Here is a 12,783-nt window from a genome sequence, read left to right as displayed (position 1 = left end):
GTTACCCATCACATTTAGTGAAGTGGACCCAAGCGTTGGCGTGCGTTCTTTCGACCATGCTGCTCTGTTTACAACTGGCTCACAGGGACCGACGACATAACGCTCTTGCGCATGCGCAGCTGTCTTGGCAAGTTCTCGTTATGAAGGACGGGTACCGAAACGAGGCACCGTTTGAAATGACGTGAATCGGTGCTCAGTCAGTACTATGGAATTCGGTCGGTACCTTAAAAAGTACCGAATTCGGTACCCATCCCTAAGCATTGCTCGCCAAAACTGATGCTTTGAATCTACTTTTTTGCACTATAATTCCAGAACACATTGAGTTCAGCAGTTCAGATCAGAGCAGACAGGAAGTCTAACACAAAACCAATGTAAAATATGTGCAAACTTTCAAAATAAAAGTCCCATGCAGATTTTCAGTTGCTTAAAGCAACTTTAAAGAGTTTACACACTTTTCCTTTAAAAGTGGATTTCATTGATTAAGTAGAAACTTGACCAACTTCAGATTGTACAGCACTCTAGTCCTCTGCTGATCAGAAACCTAAGACAGGAAGATGCACTAGAAGGAGCTCTCTTCCAGCTTTACGGTTGTTAGCTGTTTATGCTGCCGATAGCTATCATAACAGCTAGCAGTTAGCTTTTTCAGGACACTGACAGCCAAGAAAAAGCCCCGGACGAAGTTTGCTTTTTTGTAGGCATCTTGGCAGAGCCTTGAAGAAAAAATTGGATGAAGAAAAAGTAAGAGTAATGTCTGTTAAAGTCCCATTAGTTGTCACACACACAGGTGTGTGTGCGAAAGTTATTCTCTGCATTTGACCCATCCCCTGGGGGAGCAGTGAGCTGCAGACACACCTGCGCTCAGGAACTATTTGGTGGTTTAACCCCCCAATCCAACCCCTTAATGCTGAGTGTCAAGCAGGGAGGAGGCATTGGGTCCCATTTTTTCAAAGTCTTTGGTATGACCCGACCAGGAGTCGAACCCCTGATCTCCCAGTCTCAGAGCGGACACTCTACCACTAGGCCACTGAGAAAGGTGTGGTGGTTTGTGTGTGTGTGTGTGTGTGTGTGTGTGTGTGTGTGTGTGTGTGTGTGTGTGTGTGTTCACCATCCCCAGTGAGTCGTGGTGGATGGCTGCTTATACTGAGCCAGGATCCTCTGGAGGTTTCTTCCTGTTAAAAGGGAGTTTTCCTCTCCACTGTCGCTAAATGCTTGCTTAGTATGAGGATTGCTGTAAAGACACTGATGCCTGTACGTGACCTGCATTCATTTTGTCGTTCTTTTAGGAACCCAAGGTCTGGCAGTAAATGGGTGTGACTTAGGCTCCCCATTAAGGGGATCGATTCGGTGTAATCACCAATGGGCGGTTCCAATCACTACCATCTTGGTCATGCCACAAGTCTTGTCACGCCTGGACGATCCAAAAATGGGCAAAGAGGTGGAGCTGAGAGCAAATTTCTAAGGATTGTTGTCAGGTTTTACTTTCCCAGCTACAAGCTAAGTGAGCTAACCAAAGCTAATGGGGATTTTTGGGCGCTTTTAGCAAGAAAAACACGGTTGAGCGACTAACATGAAACATGCATCAACTCACTGCGCTGCAGTGTTTCTGTGGTCTCACTCAGCGAGCTCCACAAGCAGCCAGGTCGACTACACTACAGCCTTGCATAGGAGCCTTGTGTCGCTTCACTGCCCCAAGAGGCTGGATTCAGGAGATTCGTGGAATTCTCTGGCTGCCGCTGTTGAAGGGAGGGACATGGTACAGAAACTCAGTCTTCCTCCCTTCTTTGTGGATCTCTGATCACGGTAGACCAGCTGAGGCCGGAAACCTCGGTTAGCTCACTTAAATCGAGTTTCTCAGCGAGCCACACCCAATACCTCATATTTCAACCCATTTTTGACCAAGTAGCATTATGTTGAATACACAGCATATTCAACTAGTGAATTAAAGTACAGAAATATTACTGTACTTACCGTTAAAAATGGAATAAGTTACATTTGTCACTTCCTGGTTGGCTTCAGGTCTGGGAGCCCTTGATTTGAGCGTGAAAGATGTGGCAGCACGAGTTAGTGGGCGCTAGGACCCTGGGGAGGAAGTCAGCATGCAGAGAAAAGTCTCGTTAGCAGGTCTCACGCTGTTACTTGCGTTTGTGCGTTTGAGCTGAACAGGTGACGCAAAATTGCGCATTCACTGCGCACCTGTCGGTTTGTTGAAACGGAGAACAACAGAAAACAAAAGCCAAACAAAGCGTGACCTTCAGGAGGGAGAAACTACCTATCAGCGGGGATGACGAGGAAAAACTCAGAGAAAGACCCGTCTGTGGGCGAGGAGAAGCTGACAGGGATGTGAACACTTACCAGAAGATCACTGAGCAGAAGGTAACTCTCTAACTTAAACTGCAGGATCAGCGCGTGTGTGCGTGAATAAAAGAAGATTGATGGCATGATTAAGACTTGATAATGACACATATACATGTTGTAGCTGAGTACATGTGTGATTCTGCGGTTCAGATGTTATCTCTGCTGTCATTTTAATCAACTCAAACACGCTGCAGAGTTAATTAAACCCCTTCGGGGGTTGTAAAGTGCATTTCTTAGAGAACAGCAATGGTTGTCACCATAATCTTAAGTTAACAATAGCCTCATTCAAAAAGTAAAATAAAAATAACCTCTAGTTTATTATTAGTTTTTTTTTCCACATTTAATTATAAAAAACTTTATCTGAAGGTGTTTCTGAACTCTTACAATCGATTTTGATAAATTCGAGGTTGAATCACACAACATATTCACTCATATTCCCTAAAATATTTATTGATTATTTACATTATTTAGAATAAAAGGAAATACCTTCCTCTTTGCTTATCAGTAGCAGCAGCCATGTGTAGTTTCAGTGTTTTTTTTCCCTGCATGTGCTCTCCTCCCAGCCTGTGCTCTTTCGGGGCAGCTCATAGGTGTGTGGACATGCCCCACCCTGTCTTTTGTTAGGAATAATGATCCATGATCCCACCCTGCCTCGACTTGCTGCGTTTCACTTTTCCTCACACCTGCCCTGAGAGCCTGGAGATCCACGCTGTGAAGAAGGGATCAGGTATCTCTTCTCTGATTATGCCTCTTCTCATCTTATCTCAGAGCTCATCATCTGTGTTGTTGCTGCATCACTTTCATTTTATGGATTTTGTTCATTTTTTTAACCAAATAGCCCATAAAACCGTGTTTGCCTCCATCAGGCTGAGATTTCTGGTAATCTAGTGAACAAAGGGGTTGTTGTTGCTGCACCATACCAGAGAAAGTTCAGCCCTGTGCTAGCTGCTTGTGATTAGAGACTGTGAGGCTTATTTAGAAATACTTTGAACCTGTTTTCCCATTTAAATGGTATTTTGATGTCTTTTTCCAGTCTTTTCCATGATGCCACTACGTCCCGTAACCCTCCTAGCTCTCCTGCTCCTCCATCATCTCCTTCCCCTGACCCTGTCTGTCCTCCAGCCTCCTCACCATCAGCCTGTCCACATGCCCACACTGGTCCCTCACACCCCAACGCCTCTCGGCCACTCCCGCTTCAGCGCTCGGACTCAGCTGGACCTCACCACCCGCTGCAACTCCAGCTGCTTCCACAGAGGAGAGCAGGAGGAACCAATGGAGCAGCTCACCCAGAAACTGGCCTTTGAGACCCTCTACGCAGACGGTTTCCGGACTCTCACCACGGTGGACGTGGAGGATGAGGAGGATGATGCTGATGATGCAGGTCACTTGGCTCACCCATCTCCCTGGAGACACGTAGGGGTGAAATCCAGACGTGTGAAGCGGCAGATCTACGGCGCAGACGGGCGTTTTAACATCAGAGGTGACCACTTCCTGTTGGATTATCCATTTTCCACAGCTGTCCGCATCTCCACCGGCTGCACTGGCGTCCTCGTGTCTCAGCTGCACGTCCTCACCGCTGCCCACTGTGTGCATGACGGTAAGGACTATGTCCATGGGGCGAGGAAGCTCAAGGTGGGATTTCTGATTCCTCCATCCGTCAACAGCACCAAAGCCGGCTTGGTTTCCAACAAGAAGCCTCTGGTTCGCTGGGTGCGGGTCAAACGTACCCGGGTACCAAAGGGCTGGATCCAGGGGCCGCAGGATGTCAGCATGGACTTTGACTACGCCCTGCTGGAGTTGCGTTGGCCCCACCGACGGCCCTTCATGCGCCTCTCAGTGGCCCCTTCCTCTGATGATCTGGCAGGGAACCGCATCCACTTCTCCGGTTTTGACAGCGACCGTCCCGGGGAGCTGGTTTACAGATTCTGTCCTGTGGAAGAAGAGTCCAGCGACCTAATCTATCAGCACTGTGATGCCCGGCCCGGAGCCAGCGGTTCTGGAGTGTATGGGCGGGTGTGGGACAACGAACTGGAGCGCTGGGACAGGAAAGTTATTGGGATTTTCTCTGGACACCAGTGGCTGGAGATTGATGGGGAGAACAGGGACTACAACGTGGCCGTTCGAATCACCCCTCTGAAGTTTGCTCAGATTTGTTACTGGGTCCACGGAAACCGACTGGACTGCCTTCAGGACTAAGGAGGGACAGGACAGTGAAAAATACAGGAGGGAGTGTTTAATTATGTCTGAAGAAGTGTGAAACGACATGTTTCTAAACAGGAGTTCCTCATTTAGATCCATTTTACATAATTAGCCATTTTATTCACAACTAAAGAGGGAAAACCACTTTTACCTTTACATATCAGCAGCAGCAGATTACTGCCATATGGTTTGTTAAAGTCCTCTCCAGAGGGCACATTCTCATTTTTTTCTTTGTCCTTATCAGATAAATGCAAGAATAACCCAACATCCTCCTCATCAACACCCCCAAGTAAAAACTAACACGAGAGCAACTTTATAAAACACTTAAGCAGAGTACACCCTCCTCAGACTAGACTGGAGACAGACTGTTAAGTTAATTATTTGAGAAATGCTGGATATATTTTAATAAAAGAGATTTAAGTGTTGTGTGAAATATTTTATTTGTGTTAGGCTGCCCTCTTGTGGCCATAATACTTTCTGCAGCTGTAATTTATTCATCTTTTTGTGATCTTTGAGCTTTACAGATTATTGTTAACAAAAGTCCAGAACAATTAGTTAAATAGTAGATTCTTATATTAAAATTTCAGTTTTCAAAATGACGAAAAGATCAAATCACCCCAAATAAACTTTTTAGCTGCTAAACGATATAAATGAGTGTCTAATCGCGCTGTAGACATGTGTAGTCAATAATTTGGCCCTTTAGCATTTTTGTTAAAATTTAAATATTCTGCCTAAAACTGTCAGTGTTGAGCCCCCTTCAGGTAAAAACTCTGCACTGCGTTTGAATTTAAATCTGCCATTGCTACTGGCTAAGAGGTACGCTATGATGTCACCATGTCATTGTGATCCTGTGTGTGTGAATTTGTTAGCGACTCTGCCCTCAGCCTGCCAGGCAACCGCATTTGTTGCATTTTTCAAACAGGAAGTGGGAGTGGAGTAAGACTCTTTTAGGGGGTGACTTGCTCTTTAAACTATTTACATCTAGAAACAGAAGTACAAGTTCTAAACTTCACTCGTGTTAACAGTTAATACCTCCGTAGGGTCCAAGGGTGCTACCAACTGCACCAACGAGCAACCCAAGCCCTACATTTGCCCAACAGCTTTACCCTTTGATGCATGAATTATGAAATCTTCAACCATTATTTTTTTTCATTCATCTTTAGGTGTGAATAAAAATTTCAGCAAATGTTATTGTAACATTTAATAATATACAAATAATTTATTACATGTCCATCTCAGAGGACAGCGTGCATTCTGAACATGAAATATGTTGGCTTGGCTTACTGAAGTCCAAATGGATGGGCTCAAATGCAATAGTCTTCAACAGCTGTTTAATCGCAAAAATAATAAACAATTTTGAGTACCTGTCCACTGTAGTGACCATTATGCATCAAAGGGTTAAATCTAATGACAATTTTAAGTATTGTATTTAAGAGTCTGAGACCTTAATCATCTAGACTATTATTGTCCCATTCCTGTTCTGTGTTCATTTCCCGTTCGGCTTTCTTCAGCTCCACCCCCACTGGATAACAGTTTATGACTATTTAAAAAAACGTTCTCCCACAGGGTTCAAACAACACAAAGTCCAAGAGTAGAAAAAGTCAGTAGTTTAGTGCTTTTTATTAGAGATAAGGAGACAATACAAAACACCCACCATTCAGTTTTCACTCAGCTCTGACGGCTCTTCCTTCATATACACATCGCTCCCCTTCACACCATCAAAACACCAAAGGTCTTCAAACGAGGAAATCTTGGTTTTAACAAGTACGAGGAATGTTGTCCGATCACTACATCAAATGCCATGTTTTCTTGACACAACTGGAAATAAAAAGGTATCACACAACTTTTCAAAATTGCATGTTTAAAAAAAAAAGCAATGGAATAACAAAAGAGAATATATTTAACCGTGATCCCCAGAGGTTTGATACATCTTGTGCAATCAAGAGTGAATTAGTTCATACTACATCTAGTCTCTAATACACACACACAGAACTCAACTAGAAGTTTGGCAAAAAATAAAATAAAATTAAGAAGTAGCTGGAATAAAAGCTTGTTGGGATTCATGGTTGGAAACTAAAATGTGGTTTTCTGTCCCTTTCTCTGCGATCGTTCAAGTGGAACCTGAGAAGAACAAAACCCTGTTCTTCAATGTGAATAAGTGCATTTTAAATGTTATCATCCTTCATCAATTGTAGCATAATTGTTTCCTTTGTGTGTGTTTTGTTCATAAACCTCATGTTGCATGAACTGAACTGACAGTTTGGTTTTAAATTTTTTTTTTAAACTGTCACCTGAACCCAAACCCACCCACGATGTCCCTCCCCAGGAGTCCCACAAATGATGCTGGTTCTGCTTTTGCCCTACTCCATGCCAAACTGGAATGAACAGCTAAACCCAACAGATGTGTCTGAAAGGCTTCGGTCGAAGCCAGAGAGGAGCGGAGGAATATTTATATAGGGGATCCTTCCAGGCTGACTATTGATGAGCCACCCAGCTTTTCCGCCAGCGTGTGCCGGTCCTTCAGGTCGTCCAAACCATTCACCTGCCACTCGTGCTTAATACCTGCAACACAAAAGACACAAAGCGGTCAGAAAAACACCACCATGAAGAGGCGGGGCACTTTGATCTGCTAAAGGAAGCATGACCCCTCGTTTCCACCAAGTACAGAACGGATGAGGTCCAGTTTCTGGACAGACCTTTATTCACACTGACTGCGGTTCGTCTCCTGATTTCTACTCCCACACGAGCACCAAATTATTAGAAAATTTGACACAATATGTCTATAAATATTCCTGTAAATGTAACGTTTCATACCCTGAACTGTTGTATCTCATTAACGATAAAGAGAATGCCGGGAAAAAAACGCAACATGGTTTTTATTTAGAAATATACCAGATGCAACTTGCAGAACGTCTCACTTCCTGTTTGGCTCGGACAATTTCTTTAACTTCATGAAAATCCACATGCAGCTTCCAAAAAAGTAGACTCCAATTAGGGACTTCCTGGTGCTCTGCATCCAGATTCACACCGCAGCACGTGGAAACGTTCCGATTGGTCTAAATGATTTTTGATGCGGGAGGCGTTCAAAAACTAAACCACATCTGTTCCTCACTCGGTGTGTTCACTTCTCCCCCAGACAACCTGGAAATTAAAGACTCTTACGGACATGTACGCCAAAAATGTGAAATAGAATTAACAAAATACCAACCAAAAAAAAAACAAACAAGAAATCCTGATTAATTTTAGACTATTATATTTTTCATTCTATTCGACATTCACCTGTCTTTACGTACTTCTACTCGAGAGGGAAATGATTGGAAGACACTTCATTATTTTTACAGCAGTCTTCCTTTGAACCTCTTTGGACAATTTAAGTAACAGACACCAGCTGAGATGCTGAAATGTTAACGAGAACTGAAGGAACAGGTCGTTAGTGGATTTGGCTTTTTGAAGCTGAAGCATGTGAGTGTTGGTTTAGGAGATTTTTAGCAACAGATACTTACCTTCAAATTTCCTCTTGATAGCATCTTTTGAGCTGGCATAGATCATCTTGCTCTTCAAAGGAGCGCTATCCGGGGCCCTGTCAATGCAGGAACAACACGTTAGCTTAACGCCGTTTACGGGAATGATCTCCGATATTCAAGATGTTCTCACCAGAAGATAAAGACCAGATCTTCCTTCTTTGTTTCTTTGGTCTCATACGTGGCGTCGTACAGGGCGTAGCGGCAGTCGTTTGGTGGAAGCATCTTCACAAAATCCTGGTACGGGTCGTGAACGGTGCTTCCCAGGTCTCCCAGCAGGATCTCTTTGCCATCATCCAGGACAATGTTCTTCAGGTCCTTGCTCAGGCAGAACAGAATGGCCTTCTTCCTCTTCTTCTTCTCTTCCTCGTTTGCCTGAGCTTTACGCACCTTCATGTCGTTGAAAACTGCGATGACTTCATCTGTAACCTTCACACCGGAGGCCTGCATAAAGAACAGTTTGTCAATTAAAGATGTAAAAGATGGTTGGTATCACAGTCTGAAACAACTCCCGATTAGAACCCGAGGATGTGAAAATACAGAAATGTGTACATTTTTATCACCCGTGTTACAAATTAATCCAAGTTAATTCAAGATTTTTAATAAAAGTCAAGCAGAGCTTTATGATCCAAGGGCATTAATAAAATATTCTGTGACAATAAGAAATAAACCACAAATTTTAAGCAGCAGCTGTAAATATTCTGGTTTATAAATGCTTGACAAATCCTCCTAGCTATAGGTGCACCAAAAAGCGGAAATACCTGATAACAGACCAATTATTAGTTCAAACTGGAAAAATTCAGTAGTTACACATAAACTATGTAGCTTCCCTTAAAGGTGTAAAACACTTGTTTAATCAAGTGCCTGTATACGTTGACACCCCGTGGACTGGCGCTGCCTACTGAAGCTGCCGTAGTAGCCGGCCGCCATCTTAGATGTGTCTCCAGCACCCAATGGAGCATCAATGAGTGAGGTTACATGCAGCCAGTAACCCTTTTAAAACCCGAATATTCACAATAACCCGGTTCCGCAGGTCCATGTAAACACAGCCAAAAACCTGGATATGCTCATAACCGAGAGACGTCCAGCGAGACGTCTTGTATGCACCAGAACAACAGAAGTAAACAACAAGTTGGGAGCAACATGGCGAGTCGCGGCACAGCACCACACTTTGAGTGACGAGGAAACCTGTTTTCATCGGTCAATACCAGCACTAAAGCGCAAACAAACGTGGTCGCTATCTCTTCCGAACTGGGAAACATGTCGTTTTCACGGATACCGGAACAAGAAGAACCGGAAATGACGCATATTTCCATAGTCCATACGTCCTGACGCTACCCCAACGTCCGCATTTAAATCGGGTTATGCAAGTTAGGGGTAACTCTTTCTATTTATGCTTGTAAACGGGTTATTCTGATCAACTCAGAAACCCGAATACCGACCTTAACCCGATCATAACCCGGATATTGGCTGCATGTAAACGTAGTCAATGTATTCATGTCTATGCTTGTATCAACACAGAATATTCAGCTGGAGGTGAAAGTAGCTCCAGACGTCAGGATTTAGAGTCTTATTTCCTGATATTTGGACATCTCGCTTCTGAACAGCAACATGACTATACCACCAACTGTTTGCTCTGCAACGTTGATGTTTTATTGCCACATATAACACAAGCCTAGAGGAGTTCTGCTGTGTGGTGGAGGTGCTAATGCTAACGGTTAGCTTCTACTAGCCGAGACGTTCTCTGCGGTTTCCTGGAAGCTAAAACAACAACAGCCTTCCCCGTCGTGAGCCAAGATGGGTGAGAGTCCATGAATGTTAAGGGACAGTGTGACGTAGATCTGTCAGAAGTTTCACCGTCTGTTTTCCATCATAAGCTCATGCAGGAGATAGGAGTAGGAGAATATTTTCATGTTCAGCCTTCATGAAAAACTCAGCGATTGATTATGATCAGAAATAATAATAGAAAAATGTTTTTTCAGTGTTCCACACCTTTAATGGGGGCTGAATGGTCTAATGAATAAAGCAGTTTCTCTGATCTTTAAGAGGTTGTGAACACTAAATGCAAACATCTAGGAGCAGATGACAAGCCTGAGAGCTGTGTGAGTATCACACGCAGCAAGAATTCTCCTTAAGAGGCCGACTGATAAGATAAACTGAAACAGAAAAGGTGTGGTCACCACTGCGAGCTGTCGCAGTGCTTATAGAGGTCAGCTGTGTTAAAAAAAAACATGTAAATGATCTTTGATTCAAATTAAATTCACCCTGATCATTTGACCAATGGTGCCATTTAATATGTGGGAACAAAAGAATGGAGAAAATTTCAGAAAATCCATTTTAAATATGAATACTCAACGAGTTTAGCTAGCAGACAAAAGTGGGACTATTAGGTCAGGATATGTAAAAAAAAATCTTCCTGTAATTTCCTTTAAAGAAACCGTCATGCATCCCATCCATGACGACAAGCACGTGATGAGGCTGTGGTCAGAGCTCAGCGCAATACAATAAAGCCTCTGTTTAAATACAGAATACAAATTAGTCACATTGCTAAGTCACAACTGCTGAATAAATCCACTCCGTTGGGTCTTCTGACTCTGTTTAGGCACCTCATCACAAGAAAATGCACTCTCAGGAGAAGAAATCTTATCTAGCAGCAGTGTGTCACTGGAAAAAAAAAAAACAACACAATGAAAAGGAAATGTTTGGCCAGGAAAGAGGGGAAAAAGAATCCAACCAGCACGAGCAGACATGGCATGCTTGCTCAGGGTGTTAAAAGCTTATAAAAGATAATTTTCTGACTAATATTTAACCAGCAAACAACCCAAATCTACCCGGCTACTGCCGTTAGCATGGTACATGACTATTTAGTTCATTTTCTTTAAGTGATCATGACCTTTCCTCGAAAATTAACTTTCTGACTTCATATTTTCAACAAACTGCCCAGGGATGTGACACACATGACAAATAAATAACTATGGCACAAAAAATTGCTTAAATGTTCAACTTGATGTGTTAATTTTTAGCTTCTCACCTTGTTACTTCTCCCATTTTGCTACAACATTGTTTACCTTCTGTTTGCTGTGGCTGCCCATGTTTTTATGGTGATCATCAGTGTTGCACCTATCTAATCTCAAATAGAAATGTTCTTTACACATTTCAAGGTTCATCTGTCTGAAGCAGCCACAGTCCAAGTCTCCTACACTGTGACGGTTAAGATCAAACCTCTACAGCTCCACAAACAGAGGCCTAAAAGAATCCTATTCTTGCCAGGATGAGGAGTATGCAGACTCAGCAATGATTAAACAGCCAATTTTACATCTTATTTTACCTTAATTTCTGTAGCAAAGGTGCACAAACAATAAACAATAGTCTCTTATGCTGTTCTGGCTATGAATGAATGGGGATGTTTGCTGTTCATCTCAGATCTGTGGCGTGTGTGTGTAGTCAAATGATCTGATGGAGATCCAGTGTATTCACGGTTGTGCAAATTTAATGCGCAGCTAAAAAAAACAAACAACAAAAAAAATACCAAGATGCGCACACACGCAAGCCCCTTAGCCTCGGATAGCGAATCTAACACTGCCAAAGCGGTGTTACATAATGCTCAAATTTCACAAGTCTGAAAATAACTCATAACTAATATGTGGCTTCAAATACGCATTTAGTAGGCTACGCAATTAAACTGCTTTCAGAGCAATCGCCTAACGACAGCAGACAAAATGGTCCTTGCACCAAATTCAGGGTGGGGCCATGAATGCAGCACGTGTGCTCTAGCTTGCTATATATGGCAAAACAGCTCAAACAGGACCATTTGTCTAATCACTCATTAATCATTCAAGGCTTAAATTGTTGTAATCATGTTATTAGTCCATGTATAAATCAACAGGGCTGTATGATGTGAGCGGAAACGCGCAGTCACTAAGGCCTGTAAAACGCTGTTGATGCGAAAGCCTGGTCCAGACAAAGGACTAGAAAATCTGGGCTAGCGTCAGCCATAATGGGCATCACTCTGGTGTTATGTGAGCAGAGAGGCGCTCCTGCACCTGCCAGCGCGGCGCTCATAACGTGGAGCTATCGACGAGGAGAGGTGAAATAATGGAAACACGACGCAGTGAAACCTCCGGGGCAGCGCCATGGCAACGCCGAGAACTGACTCAGGCCCGTAGAAAGAAGCAGATTTTATTCAAACACCGTGGGATGAAGGAAATGGCGCCACTGGTCCTGGATGGTTGGTGGGTTATCAGCCGCCACGTTATCAGTTCAGTACAAAATAATGCTACGTGTACCGTTGAGTGAATGCAGCGACTGTACTATGGGATTATGCTGAGCTCTGTTAAATCATTCAGACCTGCCTAAGATCACAGACAAAACAGCTATCCTCTCCCGATAGCCCTGCTGCTAGCTGTGGGTCCTGCGGCACCAACGATGTGCGAAATTTGATGCCCAACCAGCGAAAACACCGGCGAAACACAACAAATGACCTCAAAGCGCTTTGTATTTTAAAGCTGTAAACAAGAGCGGTGTGAAAACAACAAGGGTTTGGGAGAAACACGGTAAAAACACGGCGCGAGACTTACCATTGCAGGAGCTGTGACTGGGTCAACGTCTGCTACGAATTGAATGACCGATGACGAAGGTTTCTCTCACAATACACGGGAGCGCGCGTGGATGCGCGCTCTTGACCCCTGCGAAGCGCACGAGTGGGAGT

At 43.5% G+C, this 12,783-nt stretch overlaps 2 protein-coding genes across 5 annotated transcripts; one reads left to right on the top strand and one right to left on the bottom strand.

Annotated features, from left to right (window-relative positions):
- The first annotated feature begins 2,147 nt into the window (after nt 1–2,147).
- Nucleotides 2,148–4,748, top strand: prss23 (serine protease 23). Of its 4 annotated transcripts, none has more exons than XM_070555158.1 (3): nt 2,148–2,373; nt 2,919–3,082; nt 3,389–4,748. In XM_070555158.1, the coding sequence occupies exons 2-3, from the start codon at nt 2,992–2,994 to the stop codon at nt 4,549–4,551; spliced, it is 1,254 nt and encodes a 417-aa protein (XP_070411259.1). In that variant the 5' UTR covers nt 2,148–2,373; nt 2,919–2,991; the 3' UTR covers nt 4,552–4,748. The 4 variants fall into 4 exon arrangements, with proteins under 4 accessions (XP_070411259.1, XP_070411263.1, XP_070411267.1 ...); XM_070555162.1 differs by having other exon boundaries at nt 2,151–2,373; nt 2,980–3,082; XM_070555163.1 differs by having other exon boundaries at nt 2,294–2,373; nt 2,939–3,082.
- Nucleotides 4,749–6,155: 1,407 nt separating this feature from the next.
- Nucleotides 6,156–12,783, bottom strand: cfl1 (cofilin 1). Its single transcript, XM_070555167.1, has 4 exons — nt 12,653–12,783; nt 8,209–8,519; nt 8,058–8,134; nt 6,156–7,116 (listed from the first exon to the last, which is right to left on the bottom strand). The coding sequence occupies exons 1-4, from the start codon at nt 12,653–12,655 to the stop codon at nt 7,004–7,006; spliced, it is 504 nt and encodes a 167-aa protein (XP_070411268.1). The 5' UTR covers nt 12,656–12,783; the 3' UTR covers nt 6,156–7,003.

The sequence above is a fragment of the Nothobranchius furzeri genome, chromosome 1 (genome assembly GCF_043380555.1).
Source record: "Nothobranchius furzeri strain GRZ-AD chromosome 1, NfurGRZ-RIMD1, whole genome shotgun sequence".
Taxonomy (NCBI): Eukaryota; Metazoa; Chordata; class Actinopteri; order Cyprinodontiformes; family Nothobranchiidae; genus Nothobranchius; species Nothobranchius furzeri.
The sequence above is the reverse complement of the archived record's forward strand: the minus strand, read 5'-3'. Positions and strand labels throughout refer to the sequence as shown.